A 15619-nucleotide genomic window follows, 5' to 3' on the forward strand; every position below is an offset into this window, starting at 1 on the left:
GACTCAACAAGGGCTCCAGAGAGCAATCGGGCGCTTTGAAACTTTCTGTACTGATTATGGCTTCACTAATAATGTGTCAAAAACAAAATTTATGGTCATGCATAGGCACAAGTTTGTGAAAGGAAGAGCAATAATGAACGGGGAGTTGCTCGAGCAGACCCAATCTTTTACCTATCTTGGAATCACATTGGGTTCAAGGCTCGAATGGAAACCCCACATTAACCATTTAGTCGTTAGACATGCCCAGTTGGCAGGAGTACTTCTAAGAGAATTACGTTCCTCGGCCACTAAACCTATAGCTCCAGCACTAAAAATGTATGATACTAAAATACGGGCTTCTGTACTGTATGGGGCTGAACTATGGGGGCCATGTAATATTTCAGCTTTGGCAATTTCCCAAAACAAGTTTATGAGGGGATTAGTGAGTCTCCCTCCATCTACGCCGCTCTTACCCCTCTATATAGACTTGGGATTCCAGAGAATTGAGGATGTAGCACGATTTAGACCGGTTGCATACTGGCGGAGGATCTGGGTTACCCCGGAACTCTCCCAGTATGCCCAGGCACTCCTTGAAGCCAGGGATATGGATATAGCAAGCAGAATAAGCTGGTTCAGAGAAGTCAAGGCGACTTACAATGCCCTGGGCCTGGGTGAATTATGGGATAAACCCGCACAAAATGCCTTACCCTCACGCAAGACATTAAAAGAGCTTTATTGGTCTATGGTGTCATCACAAGACTTTCAAAGATGTACCGTTTTATCAATGTTAAGTGACTTTCTGGAGCTCAAGCATTTACCGGCCTATGAACCTTATTGGGACTTTATCACAACCCCTGAGGATAGGAAATTGTTCCACCAGTACAGGGTGGGTACCCTCCCAATTAACTCCTTTGCCGGTAAATGGCCAATTGGTAGCGGTGTCTCATGTCCTTTTTGTATTACCCAACCGGAAAGCTTAGCTAACATCCTTTTTATATGCCCTGAGTACAAATCTCCACGCCATAGGCGGCTAAGGCCCATATGCATGCAGAAGGGCATTAAAAAAGGAACAGAGGCACTAAGGATTTTTAAAACGGATTGTTCTGAAAGTTTAATAATCGCTGTCGCTAAATTCCTGAACTGGATGTGGGCAATACGAAGGAAAAAACTAAAATTAGTTAATGCCCAAATAGATTAAATGTTCTTATCTACGACCCTTTACTACCATTAATGTATTGTAGATAATGTTTTTTAACTTGTATAATTTGCTTTTAAAATATTTATGATCTTAAAGTAATTAGAACTGATAGGTATGAAACAATCAGAAGACAAGATCAATTAGCAGGATCTATGTGAATATCCTTTCTCTTTTACCACTGTATATGAACCAATTTTGTATATTGTATTATTATGGTATTGTTGTTGTTTTTTTTGTTAAATATGTTGTTTTTTATGAAATGTTGTCGAAATAAAGACTTTTTTGACTTGACTTGAAATCATTTTAAATTAAAAAAAATCTATAAGCAAGTATTGAACCCTGACCTACACCTACTGAAAAAGGGTTCATTCTCTACTCTGAATCCATAACTTCATCCTGAAATATCCAACATTTAAGTCTAAGTTCATGAACCTACTCCAGTTTCTATATAAAATGGTATCCAAAATCCATAAATGCCATACATCATATCTATTTAAGCTCTGCTACGTGTGCCAGCACAACAGTGGTTCAGCACCTATAGATTATTAATGATGCAACATATTCAGGTAAAAGCATCACCAAACTCTGCTCTAATTTCTATCTTAAAGTTTAAGCCAGTCTCGAGCTATGGTTACTAGCCACTACAGAAACTCTCATTCTCCGCTATGCTACCAATTCGTAACGTGTTACTTTTGAGCTCCAAACATGGATACTAATCCATAGGTCTTAGCCAAATGAACTATATCCTGCAACACATTTCAATATAAGAACCAAAAAAGATTGATCAAGCAATTAACTAACAATAAGGGTCACAAGCTCTCATTATATCTCATACTGTATTAACCCATTCATCACTAGTTAGCGCTATCATTCTCTCATCAGATTCACCAAAAATACATCAGAAGATAAATCTTATCCCAGATGAACATAAAACTCTTCATCAGTACTGATCCCGTTCTTCACATTTTTTAATTTGTAGAACTAAAAGGATTCTAATTTGGGAAGCCTTAGTATTCTGTCTCCCTCCCTTTGATGAGGTCACATCTGTGCAATTCCTATAAATCTGAAATGTGATGTTTCATCAGTCATATGTTCTTTCCAAAAATGCACTGCTAACGGGTATTTCAGTTTCCTAGTAGTAGAATCCACGTTAGCTTACATGTATATATAATTGCATAACCACAGAAAGAAGATTTACAATTAGAAAAATCTTGTATGGCATACACTTTCTAATTGACATGATCCTCAGATGATAATGCTTTACATGGTGTGTACAACCACGTCATAGGCCTGCTGGCAGGAGCGTTTCCTGCTCCCCCTTGCTGTTGCAGGGTTGGGCTGTTCTCCCGCCCGAAGCCCCCGCAGCATGAAAGTTAGGGTCTGATAGTTTTAAGTCTGGAGAAACTGGTACACTCATAATTGCGGGTGGCAAAATCCCACCAGGAATAATCGTTCTAGGTAAAATTCTGCCACATGTTATGAGGGCCCAGATCTTTCATCAGTTGCAACCAATCAGCTACTGTTCCTCGTAGGAGGCGGGACAGTTCAAAGAAGTGAAACAGTAGCACGAAAAGCAGCTTGGACACCTGGCCTTCTGCGCCCCTCTTTCCCACCTTTTAAATAATTGTTAGTTATAGTATTTACTGGTTAACGTTTAATTACAGAAATGATATAGCAAAGAAGAAGAAGAGATGTTTTATTATGGAAGAATTTAGGGTTGGAGAGCTTAAGGTTGGAAATTTAGGGTTGGGGAGTAAAGAAAGACAAATTCAAAGTTTATTTTCTAATCTTTGTATTAGATGACCTGATACATCTTTTTTTTTATACTGTAGCGATCACATCCCTGATTTGTTTCCAGTAGCCTCCCATTTACCTTTCCTTTCACCTGAAAGCATTTTCAAATTGCTTTTTCATTACCCAAAAGTACAAAAGTACTCTTGAATAAAAATGTCATGAAAGGCAGTAAAGTCTGCATTACATCTCCAAACGTAAAGTGGCCTTATTTTTCATACATTGATTTTGGGAGGATATTCTAACCTATAAATTCTTTCTTGTTTTAGAGTTAATGACACATGTCTAGTCACTGGATTTACGAAGATGATGTCCCAGAATATTATTCCAAATGCATGTAAAATCAAAGGTAAATATTACAAGAGAATTAGCAAATATTCATTATTATGTGCATACTTCACAATAACTACTATAATGTATTTCCTTTTTCTTTTGTAGGAGTTTTATTTTCTGATCTTGAACGAACTATCCATTTGGTTGGTTACATTAATAAATGCTGGGAGATTTACAGATCTAATCTTACTAAACGCTCCTCTCCGCCGTATGAATATACAATGACAATGAGGCACTTCATCTGGATGTTGAAAGTAATAGTTCAAATTTAGTTTTGATGAATCTTTATGCCTGTATACACATCAGTAATGTACATCAATGAGTGAACTATACCCACCATTGACCTATGATATGCCCTGATTATTATGGCCCCAACATTTCCCTGCTTACCACCTTCCACACTGGTTAGATCAATGATGAAATACATTGCACTATGTCCTTCACACATACAATTACTGCACTGTGTTTTCCCTTTGATTCTTTCACTATTAGATTTACCCAGGTCAGTAATATCTTTATTGGAAACACCAATTTGATGTCTCAAAATTTTGCATTACAGACAATGAGTTTCCTTTATGAATATGTGGTCTAGGCCAGATTTAACTATATGTTAGCGCTCAACTCTATAATTTATTAGGTCCATCAAAAGTTAAGTCGTCTTATCTTCACCACTCTGTTTTCTAAATTGAACAGCTCTGTCTCGCCAGTTCATTTTTTGAACTTGATCTCTTTACCAAATCCCAAATTAAGTACCCTCAACTACCCCCACCATGTCTGAACTTAAATGACTGATTTTTGAGAAGTGAGCACTTTTCACACTCTTATATATTCCAGTAGCACATACCCTGCACTGAGCCCAGGGAAAGAACAAATGCTTTTTGGCACTGGGCTCTGGACAAACATTATTGTTTTAAGTAGCAGAAACAATTATTCAGATAGATACAAGAAAACCTACCGTGTTCACCTTTTGGAATTACCATGAAATTCCACTCACAAAAGACACTCATCAATGTCACTGAGCTCCTCTACCTGGTCCCACCAGGTAGTGTGTCTTACCCCTTAGTGAGCTCTCAAGGAGGCTCATTGAGTTAAGCAGTCCCACTGACATCATCATGTCATTTCACCCTTTCCTTCTTTTAAAGTCATTATCCTAAGAACCATCAAGTTGTGTAACAGCAGCACGTAATGTCTACTGTGCTTAGTTAGAGAAGGCAAACTGTTGCATTAAGCACAACTCAAAAATCCCAAGTTATTTGATTGTTTAAGTTCTTTTTAAAACTAATATTATTACAAAATAGTTGATGATGCCCTCCACCATGGAAGGACAAGTTCTCCGATCCTATGTAAATGTATGACTTTGGGTTCTTTTCTTGGTAATATAGTATTTAGACCCTATGCAGATCAGAATTAATTAATCAAATCAATATTGAAATTGTAAGAAATCCTCTTCCAGTGAATAGGAATAGGACTCAGCCAGATACAGTCTAGGAGATAAATACTGTTATCATAATGCTGACTCCATTACTCCTAGTCCTACACTTACTCTTATTACCAACACTATTCTGCTACCAAGCAGTTAGCAGGTGGTTTCTTAGTGTAGTGAAGAGGCCAACAGAACAGAGGAAGCTTGAAATGGCACATACTTGAACATTATTGTGGTTCTGTCAAATGGTGTCACCACATTTCTACAGGTTGATACTAGTTCAGCTTATAAGGGCAAAAAGTATAAGCATTCTCATTTAGATCTTAGGGCCTGATTGCGATGGAGGTGAACCCGCCACCAGCAGGCTGTCAGTAGCGGGTTCACCGCCATCGTAAGGCCAATTACTGCCCGCCAGATTGTGATGGCGGGCGGTGTGCTGGTGGGTGGAAAGCTTGACTGCCATGGGTCCGACTGAGGCAATCATTATAATTGCCTGTCGGACCGCCCCACATCCTCAGAATGGTGGCGGTGCCTAGCAGGCCCCACCCGCCAGATTAGGATGCTGGATACCCGCCAGCCTTTTCATGGCGGTTCCACCACCATGGAAAGGCTGCCGGGGATGGCCTTTGGGGGCACGTTGCGGGCCCCCTTGAGCAGGACAACTTCCATTGTGCATTTGGGGGGCACCTAAGGGCCCCCCTACATTTCCCTGCACCATGTGGCATGCTCCACGTGGTGCCTGCCACGTTGTGCAGGGAAATGCTAAACGGGCATTTTTAGGGCTCGCCTGCTGATGCGCTTGCGCATAGCTGGCGAGCTATATTGTGGCTTAAACAGAGCTTAACCATCTCGGCGATTTGTTGCTGTGCCCGAGAAAAACAAGCTCAATGCGAAAGCGCATTTGCAAAAAGCGCGTGCACATCAAAGCCACCAGGCATCTCAAGCTTCCCCCAGCCGGCATTTCTCCTCCCCTAATTGTTCACTGCACGGCCGGCCGGCACATCAAAGGCTGCTGCTGTCGTGACTCGCATTTCTCCTCCCTCCTCCCCTTTTACTGCCCAGGCACGGCTACATTTGTTTGTTTATATGACACTTGTATTATTTTATTGGCCATTTATTTAACTTAACATTGCTGCACATTCCAGATCTGAGACTGGCACCACCTTCGCCCTTTTGGTCCTACATTTGCCACCGCAGTCACCATTTTTACCCGTCAACGGGCGACCCGTGCGGGTCCAGGATCCAAGATGGCCACCAAGCCTGAGGGTGGGAAGCGCGGGCCTAAACCAGGCGTTCGAGGGAGTGCTCTGCAAACGAACATTATGGACCGGTACACCCAAGCTAGGGGATCGCCGGGAGCAGCAGCTAAAACCTCGACGACAATGCCGGAGGACTCATCGATTGAGGACGAGCCCTCGCTGCGAGACCTCATGGGCGCCATTACTGGTATGAAGGCCTCATTGGGGCAACAATATGAGGCCTTGACTCTCAAACTGGATACGGTGGCGATTGACGTCAATCTGATCAGGGCGGACTTGGCGAAGACAAACGAAAAGGTCAAATCCTTGGATCTTATGACCTCTAGCCTGGTCACTGACGTCTCTGATTTGCAGGCTGAAGTTGGGAATCTGGGGAAAGCCAATGATTATTACTCTGGGCGCCTAGAGGACTATGAAAGCCGTGCCAGGCGCAATAACATTCGCCTGATTGGGGTCCCGGAATCATCGACTGCTGCCTCGACGGACCTATTGGTGGAAGACCTGGTGCTGAACCACCTGGCGCCCAAGGGTCTCAGCAAGTTTTTCGCTGTCGAACGTGCACATAGGATCCCCGGCGGCACACCTAAATCGGGTGCTAACCCTCGACCTATCATTGCGAGGATTTTTCATTTCCGGGACAGAGACGCTATCCTGCAGGCTTCGCGGCAGTCAGGTCCCATTGCCTTTGAGAACTCTACTGTCAGCTTCTATCCGGACTTTACACAACAGGTCCAGAAACAGAGGCTGGGGTTTCAGGGGGTCAAGAAGAGACTCCGGGAAAGGTCAATGAAGTATGCCATGCTCTTTCCGGCCCGTCTGCGGGTGGTACATAAGGATCATACTTTTTTCTTCGACCATCCTGGGGTTGTGAGTGACTGGCTTGACACGCTGCCTATGGATCATGAACCTTTTGAGGACTCTGGCAAGTCGGATCGGGCGGAAGGTGGCCCGACGGAGCAAGAGTAACTGTTGACTTTGACCCCGTACCCTTCCCGTTGGCTTTGAACTGTGCTATGCTGTGTTCTTAATGTTTGCAAGTAATAGTCTCTTTTTTGGGGGTGGGTGGGGGGTGGACGGGTCCTTTCTCCTCCTGGGTTTTCTTTTCGTAGATTAGTTGGGTGGTTGGGTGACAGGCACACTGCGAGTTTATGGGGCTCTTTGGTCTTCAGCAGGGGTGCGGGGTGGGGGGTATAGTTGTTTTGACATTGTTGGGGGGGCTGGGTTGTTTGTTTGAATTTTTTGTTACTTGCAAGGCGAAGGAAAGGCGCTCTCCTGTTTTTTGCAGTTGCTCTGGGTGTGGGGCCGGGGAGGGGCTGGGCACGGGGATGGGGGGTAGGGGACTTCGGTTATTGTGTTGGAACGTGAACGGGTTGGGGGATGGGATTAAGAGGAGGGTGGTGTTACAATTGCTGAAACGTTTGACTCCAGATGTTGTCTTACTGCAGGAGACTCATTTGCTCTGCAACAAGTGCTACGCTTTGAATAGGCGTGGTTATCGCCTTGTGGCGCACTCGGGTTTCACTTCGGGCTCTAGGGGGGCGGGCATTCTGGTTCGGGCCTCCCTCCCCTTGGCCATTGATGATGTCATATTGGATGATAAGGGACGATATGCCGCCATTGTGGGGCGCTGGGAGGGGAAGGTTCTTATTCTGATTTCTGTCTACGTGCCCCCGGGCCTCCAGGCCACCACCTTTGCTGATCTGAGTGGACTTATCCTGGGCCTCCCTGAGGGTTTGCTTTTGGTTGGGGGTGACTTTAATGCGGTGGTCTCGGGAATGCTTGATCGTCACCCTCCCAGGGAACTGCCGAGGGCCCAGACTTGGTTGAGCGACTTCCTGGAGACGTTGGGGCTCACTGATTGCTGGCGGTTGCTTCACCCGGGACAGTTGCAATATACCTATCATTCTGGTGCTCATGGTAGTCTCTCGAGGCTAGATCACATTTTACTGCCCTCGGCCCATGCATCCCTCATACGGGAAGTTAAACATCTGGCACGGGGTATCTCGGACCATTCTCCGCTTTGGCTGGTGGTTGATGCACGGCAGGGTTCGGCGGGCCGAGTGGCCCCGATCAACCCCTGGTATTTGAAGGACCCCAGGGTCAGGGATGAGCTGGTTAAAGCACACGATTGTTATTTTGAGGAAAATGTGGGCTCTGTTTCCTCCCCTAGTGTACTTTGGGAAGCTTACAAGACCGTCATTCGTGGCCAGGCCCTCTCATTGATTGGTAGCGTGAAGTTGGCCAACCGTGCTGAGACGGTTCGACTTGAGGGGGAGGTCACGGCCCTGGAGGAGGGCTTGGAATCTGGGGCTGAGGGGTTACATCTACTGGAGTTGAAACAACATGAATACAGAGCTCTGGTCACTGAAGCTGCTAAGAAATGGGGCGGGAACAGCAGGGACGCCTGTATGATGTGGGTGATAAGGCTGGGAAACTGCTTGCTTGGTTGGATAAGAGGGAAAGTGCGAGTCGTGTCGTCCCTGTGATTGTTGCGGAGAATGGGGAGTGTTGTACGGACCCTGTTGATATTGTCGCATGTTTTGCACATTATTTCCGCGAGGTGTACTCCCAGGTGTCTGATCGATCGGAGCAGGACTCCCACCTGTTACTGCGTGATATTGCACTTCCCCGATTGTCTGATAGTGATAGGGATGCTCTGGATGCTCCGCCTACTGTGGACGAGATTGCCGCTGCTGTCCGTTCGGTCCGATCTGGCAAGGCCTCGGGCCCTAATGGGCTCCCCATTGAGCTATATAAATTGCGCCCGGATTCGCTAGCTCCTCATTTGCGCTCTATGTTTCTTGAGTCTTTGGAGGTGGGGTTTCTCCCGCCAGACCAGAGGCTGGCCACTATTGTTGTCATCCACAAGGATGGTAAACCTCGGGATCGCTGCGCCTCTTTTCGACCCATTTCGTTGATTAATGCGGAACCTAAAATCCTGGCCAAGCTGCTGGCGACACGTTTGGCGTCCGTTATTGGGGACCTGGTTCACCCTGATCAATCCGGCTTTATACCGCATCGTAACACGGCGCTTAACCTCCGAAGGTTGCATGGAGTTCTGGCACGGGCTGAGACGCTGCGTGAGCCCGCCATCTTGGCGTCCTTGGACGCTACGATGGCGTTTGATACAATAGAATGGCCGTATTTGTGGGCGGTTCTTGCTAAGTTTGGTTTCGGTTCGGACTTCGTTCGATGGGTCAAATTGCTCTACGCCGGTCCCATGGCCCAGGTGGTGGTCAATGGTCGGGTCTCTGCGCCCTTTGCACTGAGCAGAGGGACGCGACAGGGCTGTCCCCTGTCCCCCTTGTTGTTTGCTCTTGCCTTGGAACCGCTGGCGGCCTGGTTGCGGTGGGAACCGTCCCTGAAGGGCATTAGATGGAATTCGGAGTTTGAGGACCGTGTATCTCTCTACGCTGATGATATTCTGCTTTATCTTACATCACCCCGTAAATCCCTCATTGTGCTGTTTGATGTCTTGACGTCCTTCCGCAAAAACTCAGGTCTTGTCATCAACTGGTCGAAGTCCTGTGTATACGTCCTGTCGGGTACCGCCCCCCTTCTGCCAAGCGGCTGTCCTATCGCGATTGTGGAAGATGGATTTAAATATCTGGGCATTTTTATCTCGCTGAGCCCTGCACTGCGGTTCGACCGTAATTTACTGCCCCCTCTTCAGCGCCTTCGGGCGGATGTGGTCGCCTGGGGGAAACTTCCTCTCTCTCCCCTGGGTAGAGCGGCATTGTTTAAGATGATGTCACTGCCCCGATTCCTCTACGCATTGCAAAACACGCTTGACGTTGTCCCGGCTACATATTTCCGTGAGGTCGAGAGTTTACAGAGACGACTGGTGTGGGGGGGGTAGGCCCGGATTGCCATTGCTAAATTGTCGCTCCTGTGGTACGACGGTGGAATTGCTTTGCCTGATATTCGTCGCTATTATTGGGCGTCTCAACTGGGGGCAATAAATCATTGCATGTATGGCCCTTTGCCGAATCCGGCCTTCGCGATGGACAAATGGTTGCTACCGGGGGGCGACTACAATAGAGCCCTCTACTCGAAACTCACCCCTCGCAACGTGACGGGCCCCACTAGGACGGCCGTCCAGGTATGGCGACATGCTTCCATGGCGCTTGGGTGGACTGATAAATTGACTCGTGCCACCCCCCTGTACGCCTCTGATAGACTTGGCTCACTTTGGCAGTCCCGGGGGTTTGATAGGTGGGACTTGATTGGTATCAGCAGGATTGATGATGTTTGGACTAAGGGGAGAATGAAGACGTTTGAGGAATTGAAAACCGAGTACGCTTTGAGCGATCGCGAATTCTTTCGCTATGCACAGATCCGCCACGCGGTGCTCTCGGTCTTCCCTTCGGGTGTGGAGATTCCGGAGTCGTCCCCGCTTGAGGACAGGGTACTGGACGGACATGTTCCTGATAGTACAATTTCGCTTATTTATAAAAAGTTAATCAACTCCAGGTCTGACCTCCTGTCTCGACTTAGAGAGGTCTGGACTGGTGATGGGCTGGAGCTGGACGATGAGGACTGGCAGGCGGCGATCTCCTCCCCTAAAGAGGTGGCCATCCAGGCGCGCCTTAGATTTGTGCAACTTAAAATCCTACATAGAGTGTATGTCACTGGTCCCCGTTTGGTGCATATGGGCTTCTCTGTGGATGGTTTGTGTCGGCGTGGCTGTGGTCTCCTGGGCACCTTTTTACATATCATCTGGGAGTGCCCTGAGATAGTGCGATTCTGGACCCGTGTGCACGAGGTGATGAGTGAGGTTACCGGGGTGCGATGCCGGAAGCTAGGAGATGCCTGCTGAACGTATGGGAACCGAATGATTACTCCGTGTCGCAGCTTCGGTGGGTGACCTTGGGCAACATGATTGCCAAAAGAGACATTGCGCAATTGTGGGGCGCTCAGGGCCCGCCCAGACTTCAGAAATGGAAACAAAACATGGACTGGTGCATGTTCAGAGAAAAAACTGTATATATTTCTCGTGGTACCCCCCGGAAATGGGGAAAGATATGGACTCAGTGGAACACTTATCGTGGTGATATATGTGCCTCTCCTCTCCCTGACCCTGATGTTGCACCTATGTCCCCGTAACCCGAGGGTTCCTCCACACACTATTGTATACTGATTGCAATTTGTTTCTTCTGGCCCCCTCCCCCACTGTGTAACTCTTTCTTGATAGAACGAACGCTCATTGGATTGTCCTTCCCGCCCCAACACCATGTAATGCAACGTTGTGTATATTGATGTCTCTTTTTCTTCTTTCTTGCAAGTTGTTTGTGTTTGTGTTATAAAATCAATAAAAAGTTCTCCCAAAAAAAAAAACATTGCTGCACAAATTTGTTTGCATACTTTTGCTAATTTTCGCTGTTTGACCAGCAATGTATGACTGTATAAACTTGTTTGTCTCTTATTTTCTTGCCCTTTGTTTCAAGCTTTTTAAAAGTTTTGTTTTCATTCTTCTGTCCTTTTCCTGTTTTGCATTTTCTCTTCATACCCGTTTCTTCTACTGTTGGTCCATTTTTCTTTCTTTTTTTCCTTATTTGTAATATCAATACATCTCCGGCTTTCCTTCTTTTTCTTTCCTCCCACATCTCTCCATCCCATTCCCTCCCCCTGCTGCTCTCTGTATTATCTCCTGCCTCTTCCTTTATCTCCTCTTCCTCTCCGGCACAGAAAGCTCTCGTGACCCGCAGTCCCTTCCCTCACGCCCTCTCCCTCCTGTCGCCCTGATATCTATCACCAGTCCCCGCGCTCACATCATTCTCCTGTCTCTGCCGCCTTTTCTTCTCACGGTCTCCTCTTTCTGTCTCCATCTTTTACGAACAGCCGTCTCCCTCCCTGCCCTCTTCCCGCAGTCTGCCTCTTCCTCCCCCGCCATGATAAACTGTTGTTTTCCTTGATGTGCAGAGCAGCACCGCCCGGCCCAGCCCCACTCCCAATCTCGTGTCTAGTTTCACCGGTGCAAAGTGTGTCTGTACTTCTCTCACGTTAAGCTTTAACCGCGTTTCTGCACTGTGGCCCACGGCTGTGTCCGTCCTGTTTTCAGAGCACAATTTTCACAATCGCATGTCCACTGTTGGTGCTGACGGTTAATCATTCCTACCTTCGTTCTGTGCTCACTCCGACCCCTCCAGCTCTCCATTTCATCATACTCTTGTCTCTTATTTTCATGCCCTTTGTTTCAAGCTTTTTTAAAAGTTTTGTTTTCTTTCTTCTATCCTTTTCCTGTTTTGCATTTTCTCTTCATACCCGTTTCTTCTTTTGTTGGTCCATTTTTCTTTCTTTTTTTCCTTATTTGTAATATCAATACATCTAAGTCACGTAAATACAAAACATGTTGCATTACAAATGCTATAGGTGTCACATTTGCGAAAGTTATAACTATTGGCATTGTAAATGACAAAGCTATTAATTTAGCTATTTTAAAAAATAACATATAAATAAAAAAAATTCATTTATAAGACCAATAGCTCAAACTTTCCTAATGCGAGCCCTATTGCATTTCCAATGCTTGTTTTAATTGCGGCGGGTGCTGCAGCCAGTAGCACCTGTCGCAATGGGAAACATGTACAATCTGACTGCCACAGTGGCAGTCGCATTGTAATTGGGCTTGTTGGACCCCTGACACTATGTCAGGCGGTCCCCATCTCCGTTAGGGTGGCGGGCGGACATGAGCCTACCCGGCATCCTAATCAGGCCCTTAGTTCCTACCTCATGTTATTAGAACTAATGCTGGTTATCATCATGGAAGCAGAAGAGTTACCTGGAACATGCGTTGTTATGGGCGAACACACTTGACTATTTATGCTTGGGCAAATAATTAAGATAGAGGATAATGACCTGCTTCTACCTTTATAAAACAGTAGATTTGTATCCTTGACATATGTCTCCTGTGACAACAAGTGAACAACTTTTCCCACCAATAAGACCACCTAATAATTTATCAACCCTCCTGCTGGTTTCTTCTTTGGTACTGGCACCAGTTAAATCAGTCCACTGGATCACAGCCTCAGGGGTTATGACAGGCTGCAAGACTGGTCTCAAAAGTATCCCAGCCAGAGAATTGAATTCATACAAAGGGGTTGTGCCTCCTCGTCTGCTTCTATGTAGTTCCAGGCTCAGAAGGCAATCTCCAGTATTTGTAAAGCGTGAACAATTACCTGAAGGTATCAAGGCACAAGAAACAGACCACAGCAGATCAGGGAGTTCAGTGTCTCTAGAAGTCTGTTCGGGAGACTGGCTGTAGTAGTTCAGGGAATCGGTGTTCAAATGGATCTTCGGACAGCTCTTCGTATATCTCCTTCAGCAGATGAAGCACATATTCCTCAGATTTTCCTGTTTTTCAGGTTTGAAGCAAAGTCTTTAAGCCCCGGTTTTAAAGATAATTGCTGTACATAATGTGTCCCACTCTCCCTTTTCTTATTGTGATATGTAATCCTAGTTGTGCAAAACATGCTTACATAGGTAGCATCCTGGCTGGAAAAGTTTTTCAATCTGTCTTGGATACAGGTGTAGCTACCAGGATACTTTGTAGTCTGTATATCTTACTTTTACTGGGAGAAGATTAGAATGTGGCATGCACACCAGATTCCTGTTAATTTTGATACTGTACCTGCTGTGAGTACCCTAAACAATTTGTATGTCCTACAGCTGGTAGTATTTTTTTTTCAAATTGCTAAGTCTATGTGCCTATATGACATTTCTTCAGAAAACAATAGGCGGGTCAGTTCACATGAACATCTATTGGTTTAATTGTTGATATTTGTCTAAAATTGTATGGTTGCCAATATGTGATATTTACAGTGCTTTTTGTTTATGACTTTGTGGTAGGATTTCAAAATGATTACCAAAGATCTGACTGCCCAAAAAATTGTGGATATCTTTGCTGAAGATAATCCAGCTGTACGTGATGGAAATGACACCAATTTAGACTTCGAGGTATGTAAATATTATGGACACATTTTAGGCTGCATTCATTCATATTTAAATTTTCTGTAATTGATAGGTAGTAGTCTGCACAGTACTTGTGTATTAATTCAACATATCTTTCTCTCATCCTGTAGATTACATTTTCTGAATTTTTAGAGGCTCTCTTTGATTGTGCCCCTGTATATGTTACCAATGAAGTGATGGATAGGGAATGTCCTATACAAGAAGAGCCACCAGCTGACAAAAACCTTCATATGGAAGGTACCATAGACCAAAGTGTGATACAGGAAGAATCCCTTTCTCAGGAGCAGACCTTGCACCAGGAACAGATATTGTCTCAGGTATGGCCGAATTCTCAAAACGTTTATCCAAAAACAGAAATTCTCTATATATGTGCTCCATGATGATTTGAAAACCAAGATTTACTTGCAATGCTTCAAATAAAATGATGAAATTGAATGGGGTAGTGTTATTCAGCTTGTCTATGAACAAAGCCATGCGTAAGGACATTGGATAAGGCAGTTTACCCCTCTTAATTGTATGCCATCTTACCCTTCTCCTACCTGTAAGTGCCCTGAAATTACCAAAAGGGAACCTGCATCACTATATAAAACTCCAAAATAAATACATAAATCAACAGGGCTATTTGTGTCCTTGACTACATTGTCTGCCACACAGACCTCAGACAGGGGTGGATCCCTCTAAAGTCACACTGTGTGGTATTATGAAAGGGATCCTGTATAATGAATGCATATTTAGAATTGTAACACATGATGGCTGAGTGGAATTGTATAATTGTTATTGGGACCCACGTTCAATAATTGTGGATGTATCAATGCCTTTTTCAATGATACATTGACATTCATTGTCAAGGGGGGGGTTCAGTTGATGAACTAAACAAACTGTAGATACACCATCCCAAAAAATCTTCTTATGGAACTGTAATATTCTGGATCAGTGGCAGAAGTAGCCCAGTGTATCTTGACTGAAAGCTTAAAAAGGACATTCAAGGTGAGAAGGCTCACCAATTACTGAAGAAGTTATTCTGTTGGTAGAGGCCAACCGTGTGTTCAGTTGGAGGGCTGATTGTAGCAGGTCCGTGCATCCCACTTAAGCTGTGAAAACTGTAGTTGACGAATGACAGACATAACTACTGACAGTCTAGCTTGCAATAAAGGCCTCTATATTCCATGGATAGCTCATGAAAAAAAAAAACTTCTGTAGAGATCTGTTTAACCCATGTTTTTTCTGATACAGCATAGAGTTTCAACGTGAGGAGAAAGTATGTACAAGCAATACAATTAGCCCAGGCACAAGAGAAGAGGCTAAGCGTGGAAACATTAAAATCCTCCATTGCAGCCTACTTGCATTTGGGCCCTGAAGATTCTCCCACAAATTATTTGTTTAACACAAGAGGGCTATGGGTTCACCCCTTACTGTGAAGTTTTAGGGCAGATGCAATTAAATACTTACACTGCTTCCCGTTTCGCTGCCAGAGCAATCTTGAATCTAGATGGTGCCCATGAAATTACATCGCTGGACAATCAATGTTACAGTTAGCTTTTTTTGTGATTTAAAAAAAAAAAAGATTTACCAAAATATTTTTAACCTTTTATGAAGTCCAGAAACCTTAGGCAATGTATTCAAGCCCATCATTTCTTAAATCAACTATATGATGATGAGACCTCTTTT

The 15619-nt window shown here is 44.9% G+C and overlaps 1 protein-coding gene across 3 annotated transcripts in view; it reads left to right on the plus strand.

The window, feature by feature from the left end:
- Positions 1-15619, plus strand: part of RSPH10B (radial spoke head 10 homolog B) — a 517038-nt gene that overhangs the window by 207593 nt on the left and 293826 nt on the right. For all 3 annotated transcript variants that reach the window (XM_078665151.1, XM_078665153.1, XM_078665152.1), the window contains exons 15-18: positions 3238-3317; positions 3407-3555; positions 13829-13936; positions 14062-14268. In XM_078665151.1, the coding sequence (XP_078521277.1) occupies positions 3238-3317; positions 3407-3555; positions 13829-13936; positions 14062-14268 (544 nt within the window). The remainder of the gene's footprint in view (positions 1-3237; positions 3318-3406; positions 3556-13828; positions 13937-14061; positions 14269-15619) is intronic.

Source organism: Lissotriton helveticus, chromosome 10, assembly GCF_964261635.1.
Source record: "Lissotriton helveticus chromosome 10, aLisHel1.1, whole genome shotgun sequence".
Taxonomy (NCBI): Eukaryota; Metazoa; Chordata; class Amphibia; order Caudata; family Salamandridae; genus Lissotriton; species Lissotriton helveticus.